General features: G+C 44.4%; 1 protein-coding gene across 1 annotated transcript; it reads right to left on the bottom strand.

The window, feature by feature from the left end:
- Positions 1–2343: 2343 nt before the first annotated feature.
- Positions 2344–18787, bottom strand: LOC148832587 (titin-like). Its single transcript, XM_088919197.1, has 6 exons — positions 18429–18787; positions 11786–12088; positions 10529–10792; positions 7413–7691; positions 6272–6378; positions 2344–5425 (listed from the first exon to the last, which is right to left on the bottom strand). The coding sequence occupies exons 1-6, from the start codon at positions 18466–18468 to the stop codon at positions 5369–5371; spliced, it is 1050 nt and encodes a 349-aa protein (XP_088775323.1). The 5' UTR covers positions 18469–18787; the 3' UTR covers positions 2344–5368.
- Positions 18788–20353: the final 1566 nt, after the last annotated feature.

The raw sequence follows: 20353 nt of genomic DNA, 5'->3' as shown, positions 1-20353 counted from the left end.
CGCCGTCTGTACAAACTCAGACGCATTTTATCCAGTCGAGGCCATTCTCTTCGATAAATTCATTCAGAAGCTGAAATATGTGCTCTCCTGTAGTTCCTGTTGGTAGCGGTTTACAGAACAGAAAGTCTTCATGGGACATGCCCTCAAACTCGTATCTAACGTAAACGAGCAAATTGGCCAAATCGACTACAGACTCATCTAATTGCAGTGAAAAACATCTGCTCATCTTAACGCGCTCTATCAGTGTACTTTTGATATAATCCTTCATATCAATAATTCTATGAATGACTGTGTCTTTCAGGGGGAGGGGGGCAGCAGGTCGAGCTGTTTAGCAGCTTTTTCTCCACACATAATACGTGTCAGCTCTTTTGCCAACGGTAAATAAGGTTCTTCAAAAATAGTGTAGCTTACCTGCTTTAGCAATCCGCAAGCTTGCATTTTTCCGCGTTTCCGTTTTTTATTTCCGTAAAGTTTTTATTTCATTCGCATGGGAGCGAAACACAGAGACGTTCGGTGTATTTTTCTCAAATTAGAACAGTTCTTAAATATTTTTCTGTTATCACGCTTTCCTGTGCTCACAAGATTACCTGCGTTCGTAGCACGTATTTCTATGCATTCCTGTGTTTACAACGTTGGCATTGTTCCAAAATCACGCACATTCTCCTTCCTCCCTATTTGCTGGAGATACAGTAGCTTTTTTTAAATACAATTGGTCACTTGCGTCCGTAGCACGCATTCCTATAGAGTGGTATAGAATTACAGAGTATCTCTCGTGTCCGCTGAAGTATTAGCGCGCACTGTATCGTAGTACGTAGGCTGCGTATTCGACACGTATTAAAATACAAAATATGAAAACCCGTCCTGATTTTTCAGCGCACACGACACAGTTCCAGGGTCATTTGGCGTACCACTGGGCGGCACGCCACGGACCACTGCCGGTACGCGTACCACAGTTTGAGAACCACTGGGCTATACTGTACTTCATCTGTTACACCAGGAACTGAATTAAAATGTTTAGGGGACGTGGCTGCGTTTTCTTGTGTGCCTGATGTGAGCCTCGCTCTTTCTTACGTAAAACAAAAAATAAACGGCAATGTTTTCCAGGCATTAAGGTTCCCCAGATGAAAGGAAATTAAGATGAATTCTCGTAAATTAACATTAAGCTTTAATACGTGTTGAAAGTCTGTTGTATACAGATCCCTACAGCACCAATACCGGCTGCCGTGGTCAGTACACACTATACACAAGGTTAACACCAGCTGCAACCAACGTGGCTGCTAAGATGAGTCTATTGCTCTGTACTAAAATGTTTTCCGTTGCAACAAACCCAAATTAACAGCAGCTGCCCTCTAGGGGGGACTCAAGTACTGGACCGAGTTAGTACCACTCTTGCTACAGACGATTTCATACCATGCGAGGCGCAATACTGGATCGCCAGGAAATGAATGCGGTAACAGCTTATTACTGTAATAATATTGTTACTACGAAATTATTTAACTGTCCTTTGCTGTGAAATTTATTGTAATATTTGCCTAAAATTACATCCCAATCACCATAAAATAGACCTACATCTTATGTTCTAATCACCAGTATCACACCTATTGATGCACATACTATAGTACCTGTAGTCAGTGTTGGAGGATTCTGAGAGAGATATATATATACAGTGTTGAGACACATGTTCTGTGGAGGGAAGCAAACTGAAATCTAGACAAATGGGACATGACAGGTGTGTCCAGTCACTGCCTGGTGTCACTTGGATATTTATTCTGCTGTTATAGTGAGGGGCTCCACTCGGGGGTTTTATACAGGGGTACAGTGGGTACAATGTGTTAGTTTACAGTATGTAGTCAAATGTAAGGGTATATGAAAGGAAGATTCTGTGGATTGCAGTCAAGGAGCTTAATCCAGTAATTTAAAGCAGTAGGTTGATCAGGGTCATTATCAGAACTGGTTTGAAGACCCGAAGAAGGCTTCACAGCCGAAACGTTGTGTTTTCTCTCTTCTCTTTTCAGCATGGAATAAACCTATTACTTGTTCCTAAGTAGATATTTGTTTACTTACAAATATTTCAAATATTCCTAAACAGAGAACCCATTAGTTTAGCTTGGTAGAATATCATTTTTAATGCTTATTACTCTGTATGGAGTTCTAAAACTAGTCCTGTTTCATTGGAGGTACTGTATCTCCAATGGTTGACTTAGTGTTGTTTTTTTACTATTTGTCTTGCATTTGTGAGGTGTCCTAAACTACAGCATTAACTCTTTAGGTAAGAGTTCTAAATGTCTTAAAATATAGGAAGAATTATAAATAGAGGGACAGTTTCCAAAAGAATGACAACACATTGTGGGTTTTTTTTTCTATGAATTTATTTCCTGAAATAGTATTCAAAGAGCTTTACAAGCAAGCAAACATAAATGAGGACACATCTCTTTTCACAGTGTGAATCTTAATACTTCACTCAGGTGTGCAGACGGTCAAGACCCACACCTGACACCTCTCTGTTATAATCACAGTCATCGCTTGTTTTTCTCAGTCTGTCCAGCAGTCGGCACCACTGCTCTGTGCAGCTTCACCCAGAGGGACAGTCATCATGGACTGAGCTGCTCAGAGTCTCACAGTGTCCTAGACCAGAGGTGGACAGACCCACTGTGTCCACTGGATGAACACTGACCAGTGGTACAGCTCCCTGAATCTGCTGCCCTCCTCCAGGACAGCTGCTGTGTGACGGGATCTGATTCAGAGGCTCTAGACCAGAGTGTCTCCCCACACAATTAAACCTCAGCTGCTCTTCACCAGTACAGCGCCTGACTGGGTGAGCTCTCTTGACATAACCCAGCATCTCAAGGACTACTCAAACATAACCACAAGTAAATCACGGCACCAGTTTTGCTTTGACAGGTTTAACTGTGTGATATTTAAAGAGAGGTGAAAAATAAAACCAAGAAATGTCTTTTAAACTGGATCATATCCATCACTTTCCAATGATGTACAATAAGTGCATTATAACTGTGAGCATTGCTTCACGGCAGTATAAGAAATCCAGCTTCAATAAAATACAGCACGTGCAACTGAAGAAGAAGTAACTATAAAGTGCAAAACATATAAAAATTCAAATGAACAACATACACATAGCTAAAATGTCTTACTAGTAAATGGCAAGGTCACAGTTAAGCAACAGTGTGGTTTAAATAGATAGATAGATACTTCATTGATCCCGTGAGGTAAATTGCAGTGCAACAGCAGCTTAACACAGTCAACACACAGTGTAACGAATGATACAATAAAAATAATACAATAAATCGGGCCATATTAGTTAATTAATAATTAACTAATTAATTAGCCATATAAATGAGCCACTATTAGGCACAATTAATTAGCCATATAAATCACTGCAATAAGGACAAGAGCTAAACAGGCGTTAATGCAGCACACAGGTTAATATGACTGATGAATGCTTCACTTAAGCCTGTCTAACAATTTCACAGCAATATTCTTTTCCCCACAGGAGAGACGTGACAGAAGCAGCACTTCAGTGAACTGGTGTCTGACTCCAAGGAGCCGGGTGACTGGTACCATAACACACTGCAGCCTGTCTGCAGGACTCCTCGGGAGGACGAGTCCTCATCCCGGGACATTGCAGACAGAAAGAGATGGGGGATCGGGAAAACTTGGGAAGACGATGTGGTGAAATCCAGTTTTCCCTTTCTCTGTCGCAAGGGTCACTCGTCTCTTGAACTGAGTAACAACCCGATCAGATGAGTGAGGAGGTGAAGTGACAAAGACCAGGGCAGGCGGGGCTGTGTGACAGGAGTGGGGACAGGACAGAGACACCAATCTCACAGTGTTTCTCTGTCCTGCTGAGAAAGAGCAGCTGCAATAGCACACAGCAAGAGCACAGAGACATGCTGTATATACATGAAAACTAAAGTCATGAACAGGATTGAAATGGATATAAAAACATTAAAAAGCATTAAAATGCTATAGTTCTCAGCCATGGTCCTGGGATACAACTGTCAATCCTGGGTTTTTCTTTAGACTTAATCATAAGATAATTGATTTTAATTTTCCATGTATAGCCTTTTGAGATGTTTCTCAGCCCTTAAAAAACTGAACGCGCCTTGTTGACTTTCAGATCGCCCTCATTCGTGAGCAAAAACTCACGACCAATTGGATTTGGACAGAAGAAAAGACACCGACCCACTGCGAGTGTGTTGAATTCATTATCGTTCCCACTGTGGGTGTGTCTGATCACCTGTTGAGGGCTGTTTAGTCAGACATAAGGACAAGAATTCTTCATTGGAATTGAGTGAGCATGCTCGGGGGAAACTGCATGATAGTCTATAAAGTTCTGTGTTCTGAAGCAGTTTGAAAGACTTCCGAGTATTTTTGTTATCAAGGATTGAGTGTAGAAAAACATCTAAAGAAGCAAGTCAATCTATTACAGCACCTATTAGCCCTGATGATTAACGGTCCACCTGCAGTAAAAAACTAGCAGAGACAGGGGACTCTAGGACAATGATGATTTAGTTGTATTTAGAGCTCCTAAGGGGTTTTTCTACAGAAGCTTAGGGAGAAACAAGTTCAATCTAATTTAAGCGTATTACAAAGTCTATTTCAATTTATCAAAAGAAATGAAGATACATTTACTAAGACAAAGTTTGTTTGTTGCAAAATGTATCATATTGCCTTTGACCCTTCAAAAACAGTGAACACAAACTGCACTTGTTTCTGGACTATTGTGACTATGCAGTAAATATACAGGTAGTTGCCAGTTTCCATTGGTCATCACTACAGTATTTCCAATATGAAGTTACCAAACCGGGGTTAACTTTTCTATATGAGTGGTGTACTGTAGTCCCCTCGACCCTTCCCCCTCCTGCCCACGAACATCATTGATTTTTCTTCTTCCTTCCTCCGGGGGTTCTGCTAGGAATCTGTCCTCATCGCTTGAGCTCTACCGAATTCCGGTTCTGGACAAACTGCCTAATTAACGGAGAAGAGCATTGGGGTGATCCTTTTGGAGGTTGTGACCCCATTTGTGGTCAACACTGTCATTTTGTCATTTCCTCAACTGGGCAAGTCAAAACCTGGGAAGTAATAAGTACGCTGTCTACTTATAGGCACCAGCTGCTCCAGTCATTGCTGTACGTTTGTGTTCTGTGTAGATTTGTATAATTCTGGGGGGGTTGGGAGCTGGAAGATCTGCATGATTTCCCCAATTACTCATATGGCATTTACAATGTAAAACAGCAACTACCAGTACTTCAGTGGTGCAAATGTCTGGAATGACACTAGTTTTATGAGAGGTGATCTGAAAGGACATGGTGCTGTCCCCTTTCACTGGAGGATGGGGCTTGTTTGAACATCACAGCTTCACAGTTTCATCGAAAAACGTTTCCTCAGCTTCTCTTCGTCTTGCCACCTGAGAGACAGAAACAGGCAGTGAAACGGAGAGACAGATGCTAAGGAAATACCTAAATACTAATGTAATCCTGACCAGGCCTGGATTAGTCCGCATGCAGTAATGTACAGAACACCCTAAGGGAAAGTTAGAGACAGAGATGTCTATATACTCTACTGCCCTTTAAATATTCCAGGATAACAGCATTAATACTGTGGATTAAGGGTTTCCAATCGTCTTGGATTCCAGGGCCCTACACTATTTTCTGTCAAGACCCATATACATGTGTTGGAGAGTGACAATAGCCTCGCACCTACAGCCACTGTGCACAATGGTTTTCCCACAAGTGCTGTAGCCATGATCAAGTGGTGATGGGGACAGGACTGAGACCTAGCACTTCCTGGTCATGGACTGGAGTATAGGTGCTCCCAGTTGCCCAGGGGAGTGCGGTGGTGAGGGGGACAGAACCGAGATCGGTCCATTCCTGGTCATGGCCTGGCACATAGGGGCTCTCAATTGTCCTGCTCAGGGACAGAGGCAGTAAGGGCAGTTTGGCTACTTCTACCAAAACTGATCCTTTTCAGATCCACTCTGCTGCCCCACATGGGGAGGGAGTTTGAGAAGGAGCCCTAATCGTGGGCTGTAGAGGGGCATCAATAGTACTGAAAATTATTTTTCAATGGCTGCAACTGTAAAGATGACTGATTAGAATATCTGTTTTTTGTGTGTGTGTTACACAATGCACTGAGGCTCTGTATTTTAACTAGTTTTCAAGTACAATGGCAAAACAAGTGCAATTTATTTTACTGGCCTCATCTTTTTGTGGCCCTCTTTCTCCTAAGCAGATGGATACGAAGAGGTACTTACTTCAACTTTCAACTTCCTCTTGTAATACACCAGCACTATAATCATGACTGCATTCAGAAATAATGATACACTCATGACGCATAGAATAACAGTTGTTGTGTTAAGACCTAGAAAAGAGAGAAAAATTCAGACTTTTGCTATACGCTTTGTACCCATTGCAACAGTCAGAAAACATCAATACAATACTGCTCTTCCTGATCAGGAACCTCTATAATTCAGATATACAAATCGAGCTTTATAACACCTGTAAAATGACTATAAAGAAAAAATATTAGTAATAAGTCAGCATGCTCAGAGGAACAATGTAAATAATGTAAACTCTGAACTGCTGAGTGGCCAGAACTCCCTTACTTGTAGTAGCACTGTGACTGGTGACTGACAATTGAGAGAAGAACTGCAGTCCCAATTTCTCAGACCAGTCATTACATCTCGGTAAGAAAATAAATAGGAAACATTGATTATTTTCAAATAAAATCATGAACTTTGTGAAAGTACTGTTATTGTGACGTATTGTGGCCCTTCCTGCTCACTAGTCACTGTAATGCCTAATGTAATGCGATGTACTAGCGCATAAGTACAGGTTGTGCAGCAGACATTTCACTCAGAAATGTTCCAGCGTGATCTGCATGCAGAGTTAATAAGTAAGTTCTATTTATGGGCAAAACAGTCTTGAAGTCGAGAGCAATATTTCAATTGGATTAAAAGAGATTTTCACAAGACTGCTTGTTTACAATGTCATAGGAACTGGGGGTTTCACAAGTTACTGTGCACATTTGACTTTTATTGTGGCTTGAAATGCACTCATCAATGCCGAAAGTTTCTAAACCTGAAATATAAAAATTACGTTGCAGTTCCCCTTGAATGTGTAATGCGATGGATAACCTGAGTATGCCTTTGATCTAATGTCTTATGACAAGGCAAACCATTGACTGACGCCTGCTTCCATTATGACTGGTCAGTCCTGGCCCGCCTCTCTCCACACCAACACCGATCACGTGAGCACTGAAACTTCACACAGTCCTTGTGAAGTTAATAGGATGTTTAAAACTTCAAAGAGACCGGTATAAAACTGCAGTTCACAGATTCAGAGGAACTCTTATGATGCACAAAGACACAGGACTGAGGAAATGGAGACACTTACCTTTCTGTATTGAGAGAAGAAACTTGATCCTGCCTTCATCCTTGACTTCCACAGTGTACTCCCCAGAATCTCCCGTCTCCAGCTTGCTGATACTGAAAAGACCAGTCGTTCTGTGCCAGGTCACTCTGTCTCTGAAGCTCTCCACTCTGACTGGGCTCATCTTCCCAGCAGAAACCTGTGCTATACGGCCAAGATCTCGGTGGGTCAAGGACCCCTCCTGCCTCACTGGGGCTTGGAAAGAGAAGGAGTCTCCCTCAGTGAGCTCCACCTTCTGAGGACCTGTAGGCAAGAGAGATCAGCCTTGATCCTCATCTCTTAAACAAGTCTGGATCTCCTGGAATAAGCGTCTTGAAATCAAGTGGTTTCACTGCAGAAATTGAGATGGATACCAAACAGGAAGAGGCCAGTCAATCTATCCAGCTCATTTATTCTCTGCTGCACTTGCTCTTTATGTCAGCTGTGATTATGGCTCAAATCAAACAAAAGAAGTGTCTCAAAATATTAGGTTTCAAAATGTCCATGTTCTCCCTAGTATATTTTCTATAGTATATATTTGGGGCCAGCAGGGGGCGCTCACCCTGTGGTCCATGTGGGTCCTAATGCCCCAGTATAGTGACGGGGACATTATACTGTAAACAGGTGCCGTCCTTCAGATGAGATGTAAAACCGAGGTCCTGACTCTCTGTGGTCATTAAAAATCCCAGGGTGTTTCTCAAGAAGAGTAGGGGTGTAACCCCAGGCCGAATTTCCCAATGGCCCTTACCAATCATGGCCTCCTAATAATCCCCATCTATGAATTGGCTTCATTACTCTGCTCTCCTCCCCACTGATAGCTGATGTGTGGTGAGCGTTCTGGCGCACTGTGGCTGCCGTCACATCATCCAGGTGGGGCTGCACATTGCTTTACCTGTAAAGCGCTTTGAGTGAAGTGTCCAGAAAAGCGCTATATAAGTTTAAGCAATTATTATTATTATTATTATTATATTCCCATATGGTGTGCCATTTTGAATTGAATTTCACATTGCACTATTCTGACCAGACAGGAGAAAAATATTAGCTACGTATACCAGAAATCACACCACACTGTCAATGAGAAAGTAATGTCATAAAAACACAAAAAACTGTCAATTTGACCCATCCTGATCATTAGGTAATTTAGCAGCTGAGTGATCCTAAAGTTTCTTAAAGGTGTCCAGAGTTTGGGCCTAAAGCACTTGGCTGGGAAGCCTATTCCAGACACCACCTCCTCTGTAAGTAAATCTGCATTTCCTGTTCTCTGTTCCAGATGAATACCCCTGAAGCTTCTCGTGACTCTGTGTCCTCATTTCATCATAGAGCATGAAACTATTTTCCTTGTAACAGGAAATCCCATGAGTATTTAATTGTGTTTGGTTAACTTTGTGTATAAATGTGTAGAGTAAGAATCCACTGTTCCTCCTCTCTCTTTCTCCACATCTAGGGCCCATTCTCATACCTGGCTGCACTGTGGTGGACTGAAGATTAACTCCTGATTATATTTTGGGATGTCTTCAAGCATCACCTGTTTGCACAGTACCCACAATTTCTTTCACAGTGTTGTGATCTTTTGCTGCCAACTCTCACAACACTCTGCTCAGTAACACTCTGTTCAGTATTAGACACCAGTGATCTCACACTATACTGCACTCTGCTTAGTATTAGACACCAGTGATCTCACTGTACTGCACTCAGAACAGTAACACTCTGTTCAGAATTAGACACCAGTGATCTCACACTGTACTGCACTCTGCTCAGTATCACTCTGTTCAATACTAGACACCAGTGATCTCACACTGTACTGCACTCTGCTCAGTATCACTCTGTTCAATACTAGACACCAGTGATCTCACACTGTACTGCACTCTGCTCAGTAACACTCTGTTCGGTATTAGACACCAGTGATCTCACACTGTACTGCACTCTGCTCAGTATCACCCTGCTCAGTATTAGACACCAGTGATCTCACACTGTACTGCACTCTGCTCAGTATTAGACACCTGTGATCTCACACTGTACTGCACTCTTCTCAGTAACATTCCTTCCACGCCAATATCAATGATGCCTTAATGAAACACTGAATGAAACAAGGTAATGAAATGTAGGAAATACTGTATGTACCGTTTGATTGAACGGTGCTGTTCCCAGTCACAGCTGCCTGGTGAGCCTCTACTATACCCCAGCTTCCTCTAGAACTGTGTGGGTCTCTTGCCTCTTGATAGCCCCACACCCTGTGGGACTGATCCTGACTAACCAATGACCTCAATTTATCTCCAGGACCCTGAAGTGTGCGCACACATACATTCTCATGTGACACCTTGAGGTACCCCAACACTTTATACTATTTTTATTTAACCCAGAGAGCATAGGGTCTCACTCACACCCACACAGATCCCCAGTGAAGAGATTCTCACATACACACAGAGACCCCCAGTAAAAGACTCACACAAACAGATCCCATGTGAAGAGACTCACACAAACACAGATCCACAGTTAAGAGACTAGAGATTTCCTGGAGGGAAGTGCTCATCAGGGTGACAGGGTGACCTGCACTCGTAACAGAAGAGCAGGGACGTGAACTACCGACCCCCACAGTGGAGGGCGTCTGACTCGAGAGGGGAGATGGAGAATGGAGATGAGGGGCTTGAATCTGTTTCCTTCCAGCCTGCCTTGTTGGCAGCCCTGATATCGAGAAGTGTGGAACTAAAGAGAAGGGTGTAATTATAGCTCTTTGTCCCCTAGAGGCTGCTTCAGGACACTACAACCGTCAATAGCCACAGTGGGGTTTAATTGGCAATTACTTCATTGTTAAAGCATTAAGAATTTTAACATTTTCACATGGATACAGTTCAGCTTTGTTTGCTTTCTATAATAATGTTTAAAGCATGTTATGAACTACTGTGATTAATATTAACTGCAATATTTCTTCAGTTAGCCTGCTTTTCAGTTTAATTCAAATTTGAGCTCTTGTGAAACTTGCATTATTTTGAGTTGTATGTGATTTGTACCCTCACTTCACCCAGACAGTCTGTCTACTGAGCGGGTGCAGCACAGGCAGAGGGAGCTCAGGGTCGGTGTGCTTAGATTGGAAACAGACTCACCTGCACAGTACTGATCAGGGTGGGCTGTGACTGATTTATTGCTGGCTGGGTTAGAGGCCACACAGCTGTAGGATTCAGAGAGTTCTTCTGTCACTCGATGGAGAATCAGGGGGACGTTGAGGTCAGGGTCAACGGTGTGGCTCAGTGTCTTTCCCCTGCTCTTCAACAACAGGGTCACCTCTCTCCCGTTTTTCACAGAACACTCCAGAAAGCAGGTCCCACCTCCCACCCAAGTGACTCTCACTTGAGGAAGAAAGACAGGATCTGAACAGAGAGAGGAAAGCAGTGAGGTCAAAGTTGCTCAGGGCACCCAGAGAACACAAACCAAAAAAGGAAAATCAGATTTAAACTGATTTATATATATAATATATATTACATTTTCAAGATGTTTATTAGAAATAAATACTCAGTTGTACACACAAAGGATATTCCTCTCCTGACACCACGTAAAGACACATGTGACTACAATCAAATTTTTAATTTGATTTTACATTCTGGCAATAACACTAAAGCAGAAAGAACACTGTAAAACCAAACTGTCCAACTGTGCAGGAGTACATATTCGTGTTGTAAGAACTGAAGAAACAGAGTAATGGTCAGGTCAATCCCCAATACATCCATGCAGAGTTCTGGAGCTAGTTTCCTTTCTCCTGCTGTAGTTACAGGACTGGAGAAAATATGGACATTGAAATCTGGGCAGACCATACAGCTATGGTGCCACGTGTTCCTGTATGTCAACACAAAACCTAACTCCTGAAACACCCTGCCTACCCCACTGCTGAGACTGACTGTGGTGGTAAAACAGAGAGACAATCTAGCTCACTCCTAAACTTCACTGAACCCGTCATCTCTCCAGCTGTCAACCCTCAAATCAACACCTCCTGCTGGATTTCTTCTGCACAAAGACACAGTAACACTACCAAGAAGCAGTGGTTACAGTATCTCTAGATTAGACTGAGTTCAATCATTTTGACAAAACAAGCAATACAGCGCAGACCACACAGTGAAAACCACAGCACTGCAAGTAAGGAAACACAAAGTCACAGCTGGTATAAAGACACCAATGGGGTACTGTACAACAGGAGTTCTTCAAACCAGTAAACCACTTGAGAGTAAGTTCTCATTTCCAGTCACAGCCTAGAAGTCCTGATCCTGTAGCCATGAGCTTGTGGTGCAGAGTGCAGAGCCCTGCCCTCTCCCCATGATGCTGGTAATCCAGCCATGGACACTAGCAGAGCAGTCAAGGGACACACTTACCGTACACCTCTAGGGTAAAAGTCACCATGACTGGCACCTCTCCACCAAAGTTCTCCACTTTATAATCCCCTCTGTCCTCTGGGTTCAAATTGGAGATCTTGAAGAGTCCCGTCTGACTGTCCCAGGTCAGTCTCCCTTTGAGACGCGGTGGAGGATCATCTGTTTCCTTTCCGCTCATCACCTCTGCGATAGTGAGACCATCCAGCTGCAGAAAACCCCTCACGAACACCGGGGCTTCAAAACTGACACTCTGTCCAACAGCCCGGTTCAGCAGGGTCCCTTGCAACAAGGAGGCGGACGCCCCTGTAAATGAAGAAGAAACAGGGCTTAACAGCAGCAGCTCTTCTCAATGGAAAGACTAGAGCGAGCAAATCACAGCGGCGATCAGGGACAGCTGGGGAGGAACATGGAAAAACACTCGGCAAACCGGTCAAGACCGAGGAGAATGAAAAAGCAGAAGGATGAAAAGGATGGGAAAACAACTAAATTAACTGAGGAGGGCGGGGTGGCCGGCCGACCTACAAAAACACTAACTCCACCAGTACAGAAGTGAGACACGGGAGGTGAAGAGGAATCAGGGGAGAGCGCAGTGGATGTGAAGGGGATACAGGCGAAGATCGAGCAGCGCAGGAGGACAGGACCCACAGGAGGCTGAGCCCCGCTGCACATGCAGATGGAACAGATTGGGGCGGAGCAGTGGCACTGTGGCTAAGGATCTGTGCCTGTGGCTGGAAGGTTGCTGGTTCAAATCCAGTGCCATATAAATGGTTGACCCTGCGCTCTGACCCCCAGTTTCTCTCTCCCTGTCTGTGTGTCTCATGGAGAGCACGCTGGGGTCTGTGAGAAGACAAATTCCTAATGGAAGAAATTGTATATGGCCACTAAAGTGATCTTATCTTATCAGGGCGGCAGCTTCACCTTCACTTTGGTAGCCATGGGGCAGCTCATGAGGCCTGTTGTCCGCCCTTCAGCCACATGAGGGCGCCAGTGCCACCCTTAGAGTCCAGTTCTGTACCTGTAACCAGATGCTGGACAGGATCCACAGCAGCAATATTTTTTCTGGAACTTGCTGATCAAAATTGGAAACGATATTCTTAAAGAGGCCTATCTAGCATGTTCTGCGCTTTAAACTATGTGAGGAATATGTGTGTCTGAACATCTTAGTCTTCCTCATAAACAGCCTCTTTGAGCTCAGCGTTTCCATTTTCTATATCTAATTTATCATTTTTACTCCCTGCTTACAAAGCACTGCAATTGTCTACATGAAAGGTCATCTGCCAGCTGTTTGCCCTGTTTTGACACGTCTACATCACTTTGTCTCCAGACAGAATGCCTTGTGAAATAAGCAGTGTTAAAAAATGCACATAATGCACTCTCCACTTTAGGCATTTCCAGTTAGAAAATTCCATTTTGGCCAACTTCATCTCAAAAAAGCAAATGCCAGTATCACTTGATATGTGTGATTTAATTATGAATAAATGCCATAAAGCAGCAGTACATTGACTGCAATAGAGATCATGGTCTGTGCAGGTAAGACCTGTATGAGTGAGGATACTGAAGCCTCTAGTCCACAGTCTGCAACAGGTTTAGTAACACACTGGCACCAGACAGTGCACTGCAGCCCTGATAAAAATTCACTTTGGCAGCGATCAGGAAACAAGCTGCGCCTCATCTCCACAAGCACACCGCAGGCTGACACCTCCATCTGACCACCAGGGTCAGGGTGCAGTCAACAAGCCCAAACTGACCTTCCCCGCATGGGCAGGGGACAGTGGAAAATAAAAACATTCCAAAGAAAATTGTTGTGCACATTGTTATACGAGAAACAGCACTCTATTCCACACCAGTCCAGAGTGTCCAACAGTCAGTACTGGGAAATTTCCACAGATCGAAAACTCTCAATCCTTGTTCTCTGGATCATTCCTCCTCTTTACATCTCATGGCTTCACTGCCCCTTCAGGAGATGATACTTCTCTTTGAATTCAGAGCTTTTCGATACTGATTCATAGACAAAACCAAATGACTTGTAGCAGGTGGAGCACACAAACTCAGCAACTCACAATCAGCACAGAGGCAGCGCTGTATTGCTCTGAAAACGTTCCTTTCCGAAAACACCCCTCCACGAGTTACAGGGTAGAACTCCAGCACCCCGTCAGTGCACACACAGACCTACATGCACCCCACTTCTTATCAGTCAGTTAGCGCTGACGTTGAGATAATGAGACTGGTCTGCCAGGACAGGAATCCACTTTTATTTGTTCATTGATTTGTGATCCATCCAAGGATTCTCCAAAGGTAGTGAATCCAACGATTCAAATTCCCAAATGGTTTCCAAATACATCCAAACAGCCATCTACCACGCCCTTCGCCCCCCTCACCTGAGGGACAGGCTGCGTTAGTTACCACGTACAACTGAAGTATCACATTGTGTTCCACCAGGTCTGGAATCCGCTCCAGAAACTGATTCCGAAGGAAACTGTAAATTCCTGATCTTTCTCTTTCTCCAACAAGCTCTTCTTTCTTACTCTGTTTCTCCCTGTACTGCAGATAGAGGTCTATGTCCCTTGTGTTTATCTGCACATCTCCAGAATGAAACAGGAGCCCCGGGGCTGTACTGACTTGGTGTGCTTGCCTATAACCTCATAGCCACATGTGGGAGATGGAGTCTGCATGACTTTGGTAGAGGAAGTGAAAAGGCTATTTTGCCTTCCTTGCATTAAAACAGTATTGTAGGGTGTCTCAGCCCAGGTGTGTACCCTGTTTCAGGGTACACTTTATAAGCCAAGTATAGAGCAGGAAGGAAGGGGGAGACAAGAGAGATGAAAGAGAAACCTAGTGCAGAAAGACCTATGAGAGGAAATCTTTGCAGAGAAACAAAGCTCGTCGTGTCAAAGCTGCTAAGTGTAGCGGCAAAGCTTGTTAATAAGACAGAATTAAGTGTTGCTGTGCTTTCCTAAATGAGGCCCCATCTCTCTCTTCATCTCTGTGGTGCAGCCACAGAGAAGCTATTCATGCAGGCTGGTTTAAAGATGTTTTCTTTTGATGAGGGACAGCTCCCAAAGGGGGATGCACTTAGCTAAGCCTGGCTATCATGATCAATGGTCATCCATTGGCGCCTATCTGTCTAGGGAGTGCCAGATGGACATCTGGACTGCATTCCTAAGTGTCAGGAGTAAGTGACTCATATCTCACCTTGATCAACCAATCAGGGACTGGTAGGGCCGAGTAACCCATGTGGGTCTCTGATGCCCATGGAACTTTCAGCCAATGAACGAGCTGAAGTTCCTCCAGGTAAAAACAGGCAACACAGAGCTCTGAGACTATTCTAAAGAGAATTCAAAGGAGAATTCCAGGGGAAGAACAATTCCAGGGCAGGACGGCCCAGGAGCAGAAAGGCTCCCAAGGGCAGTACATTCTCGCAGCGCGCCTCCTGACCATCCTGAGACTCAACCCGGACAACCACGGAATGGCCAGTGTGTCCGAGTGCCAGAACTTTCCTTTTTTCTAAGAGTCGAGAGCAGAGGTTGCCAGAGAGTAACCAAAAGATCCACCCGAGGTTAGCATCAGCAGCAAGCCTCGTGAACAGGTCGGAACTGTGGACAGCTGAATCACTATTCAGAACAAGCGCTTCATCAGGAACGAACCGGTCCTCTTCCTGACCTGCTGGGACCCACAGTCATCTTTTCTCCTGTGCACAAACTTTGCTAGTTAAAGCCAACACTAACTAGTGAGTCTTCAGAGAGCAGCGCACCGTCGCAAGCCGCACAGCACAGCCTGGCACGGAGCCAGAGAGCGCGGATTGGACAGCAACAAGCCTGCAACTGTTTCTTTGTGCCTGCAGGAGATCTGAATCCCCAGAGATTGGATGATTATTCAACTTCACTGCATTACTGCTCGAGAATTCAATTGTTATCCCAACCAGTTGATATCAATTTAATTCCTAAGAGTTATGTACTTGTTTTGAGTATCTAATGTAGAAGTTATAACCAAGTTCAATTACGAAACGGTCTAAACGAATGATATACTGAACGTATGTCCTCTTGATATGTGTAACTCTTCGTAACTGATTGAATATATATCTTTTGTATTCTGATAACCCTCACAATAAGATCTGTTAGGTTTACATGCATATTCTATGTATTAATAAATGTATCCTCGTGTATTAGTACCTGTGTGTGTGCGTTGTTTGAGTTATATAGCATGGTTGGATTCTAAGGCCATTAAAAGAATCAATTTAGTGATTTACTGCTACAATTAATTATTTGTCCCAGTAAATGCCCAAACCCCTACAGAACTGGTGCCTCGTGAGAGCACACTACATAAGCGTTATGGTGCGTGAGGGCGTGTTTTTAAACTTGTTTTGCAGAACATTCTAAAAGAGAAGTGTGGGAGGATGCCTGCTCGAGAGAGAAGGTGGCTGTTTGAAGTGCAGGAGAAGACAGAAGCCGGGCTGAAAAGGAAACCAGCAGACTGAGGGGAGGGTGCACCTGCTGCCAGACTTCACAAAGAGGAGAAAACTAAACTAAACACACTGGGGGAAGAGAGAAAGGAAGAGACTGAATCGCAGGACCAAAGACTGTAATAAGACCCTTGGACCTGACTGAGTGGGGGAAAGACATTATTTTTGTTTTGGTTTTCTGAACAAATTACGGCAAAACAAATAGTTTGTTTGAGAAGAAAACATATCAGGGGCAGGTAAACCCCAATACATAATCAGGGAATTACCCCAAATTAGCTACTCCCAAAGTGACCTACAGTAGGTGTTATTTTAGATGTGTTTGTGTATTTGTGCATATTTTCTTTATTCAGTTAAGTCACTGTTCACTCTAACCTCAGTATGGAGGTGCCTGTATTTGGAGTCCCTCCTATTCCAGTGGCCGGTAGATGACTGTACCCCCTGCGGCATCACACTATTTACATCTATTACACAGAAATGAAAGGCTGTGCCCATATTGAACTGGTCTTGAAATTAAAATACATAGCAAATGTATACATATGATGTACTAGCATTGTATATTTGTGACATTCCCCTGTGGTAAATAAAAATGATTAAATCATTACCTTTGAATGGTAAAAGCTGAGGACACTCATACCTCCACGTATCTAATGATGTCATGATGGCATGATGTCACATGTGGAAGAACACCATGACTTCAGACAGCAATGGTTCAGATGTTTTTGAATTTATAAAACAACCTTCTTGACATGAAAATATTGCCACTGGAGGAGTCCAGTTCCCTGCAGGAGGAGCGAACCAGCCCTGTTTGCCTTCGTGAGTAATACAACGATGACTTACTGTGGGGCGACCAGTTTCAGCTGCAGTTCTCTTTAGAAACCCCCTGCTTTTCCAGCCCTAGAAGAAATACAATCTGCTGGGGCAGCTGACATGCCCCTGGTGTCAGTTCCTCCTTCTTCAAAATGAAGAAGGAAGATCTCTGCTGTATCTTGCTGTGTTGTTGTGAAATGCATGGGCTTAGGCAGCCCAGCTCATCGCAGTGCATTCACACTTCACACCCACTCTTCATGCTGAACAAATTGGTCCTCATCTCTCCAGAGGACTGAAACAGCGAGTACAAGACAACTGCGGTTATAAACACAACAGCGCTTTACTGTCCCACAGGGGAAGTTTGTTTACCAGCACACTCCCAACGTGACAACACAGTGACAGACCGCATCTCACAAAACCAAGAAGTCAGCGCAGCAGTGTGACGGCTAGACGAGGCAGAAGTTACGATACAATTCTTTTCCAAAAGATTATTGCACACCTGTTAACTACAGCAAAAGCCATCCTGCAGACTGTGGTCCTCTGCTACCACAACAGTCGCTGACGACTGACTTCCACAAGGAAATTTCAATGGGGGGTATAAATATACTGTATAAATCATGGTTAGATATACTGTATTGGAACACCCCTGGGTTCACATGGGTATGCACCCTCACCTCTGCTACCTCAGGCCAGCCCCCCACCGTCAGGGACTCAAACCCAGGCCTCCAGGGGTCACCCAACAGGGACCCAGCCTCTTGAGCCAAAGGGAAATCTGCCGTCAGCCCAGCGGCTGCGGTCCCTGCTATTCACAGGGAAGGGCGGTGACGTCACCTCGCTGGTAAACCGGCTCTAACAACCCACAATGGTGGCCGTATGCGTTACAGTATAAATCATAACTTAGTACGCGTGGGAATGCCAGGGCGTTTACGGGAGAAGGTACGAGTCGTGGCAGGGTACACTGAGGTTGGACTACCAGGGGGTTTCACATTAACGAGGAGGATTTTTCCTCCTGAACTTTCAGTCTCCATACGAGCAACCAGGTCCTTCTGTTTATTCTGTTTACAGTCATTAACTTACTGTAGTGCTTCAGGAAATGGACCTGCACTGCACTTTCACTTTTGATATCACACTTCCCCCAGAATAATTCAGTTTGTTACAATACGTATTTTCACTTATTTAAAGCCTTAATAAATGAGTACAGTGGAGTGAGTTCTTACTCCGGCTAGTTAATCTAGAGTTTAGTGAAAAGTGAAGATTTTTTGCGCTCCCCCCCCCCGTCTCTGTTCCTGTTCATCGCCCTTTAATACGAAGAACAACCAGCTTGAGCGACAGCGATCGAAACACCGGAGAGAAGCTCAGCCGAGCGCGTTTTCTTACCAGAGAAGACGGCCAAAAGGAAAGCGAGGTGACTCCGCATCGTCCTGTAGCCACGGGCACCTGGCTCTGGGACTGGGCAAACCACTTGTCTAGAGGCAGCGGGTCTCAGGTCTCTCTTGAACACAGATTTCCGAAATTAAACCGCGCCCCTGTGGTGACGTCTTTAAAACTCTTTGTCTTAAAAACTCCTTAGCGGGCTATTTTTTTAAAGCCAAATCCTGGGGGCACAAAACAAGCAAACAATCCGTTAGCACTAAGTATAATACTAGCCTGCAGCGCAGGTGAGGGAGCACCACACAGCTCTGGCGCTTAACGGCCCCGTTGGTACAAATCAGGTAGAGACAGCGCTCCCCCGCCCACGAAACCAGTATTGGAAACCGCTTATCTAGAACTGGAGTTCCTGGTACCTTCCCTGGAAGTCCACACATCTGCTGGTGGTCATTCCAGAGCTTTAACCCTTAATTGATTCCTTACTTCATTTACAAAGTTGCTTAATTGTAAAAGTTCCTATTTTTTTCTACTCAAAAGTTTTAAATTAAATGTCACTTTTAAAATATGAGCGTTAAAAGGAGGTCCTGACTCTCTGTGGTCATCAAAAATCCCAGGATGTTTCTTGAAGAGAGTAGGGGTGTTACCCTGGTGTTCTGGCCAAATTTCCCATTGTCCTTTACCTCTCATGGCCTCCTCATAATCCCCATCTCTGAACTGGCTTCATCACTCTGCTCTCCTCCACACTGAGAGCTGGTGTGTGTGAGCAGACTGGAGCATCATCCAGGTGCAGCTGCACACTGGTGGTGATGGAGGGGATCCCCATTACCTGTAAAGGGGTGGCGGAGAGGAATCCCCAGTAATTGTGTAGGCTGTTGAGTGGAGTGTCCAGAAAGTGTGAGGAATTATTTATTCATGATTAGTATCTTCTCTGTCTGCCACACAGCCTGCGTGTACAGAGCTGCCCTCACCAGGCACATCTAGGTTCGATAAACACAACCAGACTCACTCGCAGGGGACGGCCAGGGGAAGGAATAAGAGCGAATGGCAAGCAGTGCCACCAGACCATTTAGTCAAGAACCACAGTGGTGTAATTCTACTTAGTTAAATACTTTTAAATGAATTGTATCAAACTGAGAGCAGCGCACTAACTGGAAGAGATCCCCCGGCCAGTAAGCAGCTGTGTACTGGGACAGTACTCTAGGAAAATACCAATCACAATGAGAAAATACCAATCAGAGAGAACAAGTACAGGATTCAGCAGGACTGCTGAAATTAGTCCTCAGCTCTGTACTAATAATATTCAAAGATAGGATCACTTTAGTGGCCCTATACAATTTCTTGCATTAGGAATGTGTCTTTTCACACACCCCAGCTTGCTCTCCATGAGACACACAGACAGGGAGAGAAGCTGGGGGTCAGAGCACAGGGTCAGCCATTTATACAGCACCCCTGGAGCAGCTGGGGTTAAGGGCCTTGCTCAGGGGCCCAACAGAGTGGGATTCCTCTGCCAGCCAGAGGATTTGAACCAGCAACCGTCCAGCCACAGGCGCAGATCCTTAGCCACAGTGCCACCGCACCACAACTGGAACGAGCTCAAGCTGACAGCTGGCAGCCCCCTAGAGAGCACTGAAGTACAGGACTTGGCACAACTGCTGTACACTGAGCAGCAGCTCACTAATGAAACCATGCCGTGACTCCAAAACGATTTTAAGCGTAGCCACAAGGGAATCTATTGGAATATTCAACTAAAACTGTATTCCAGCCTTCCACAATACAAACATGACCTCTCATGTTCGAGTCATGAAGGAAGATGTCATCGGTATCACACCTACTGATGCGCGTCGAGACTGTAGTCTGCAAGAGTGAGTTTTGAGATATACTGCATGCTGGATGTGAAGATAAATGTTCTAGGGAGGGGAGCAAACTGACAAGAA

Source organism: Atractosteus spatula, chromosome 6, assembly GCF_055471065.1.
Source record: "Atractosteus spatula isolate fAtrSpa1 chromosome 6, fAtrSpa1.hap1, whole genome shotgun sequence".
Taxonomy (NCBI): Eukaryota; Metazoa; Chordata; class Actinopteri; order Semionotiformes; family Lepisosteidae; genus Atractosteus; species Atractosteus spatula.
Note: the sequence above shows the minus strand (reverse complement) of the source record. Positions and strands in the feature narration are given on the sequence as shown.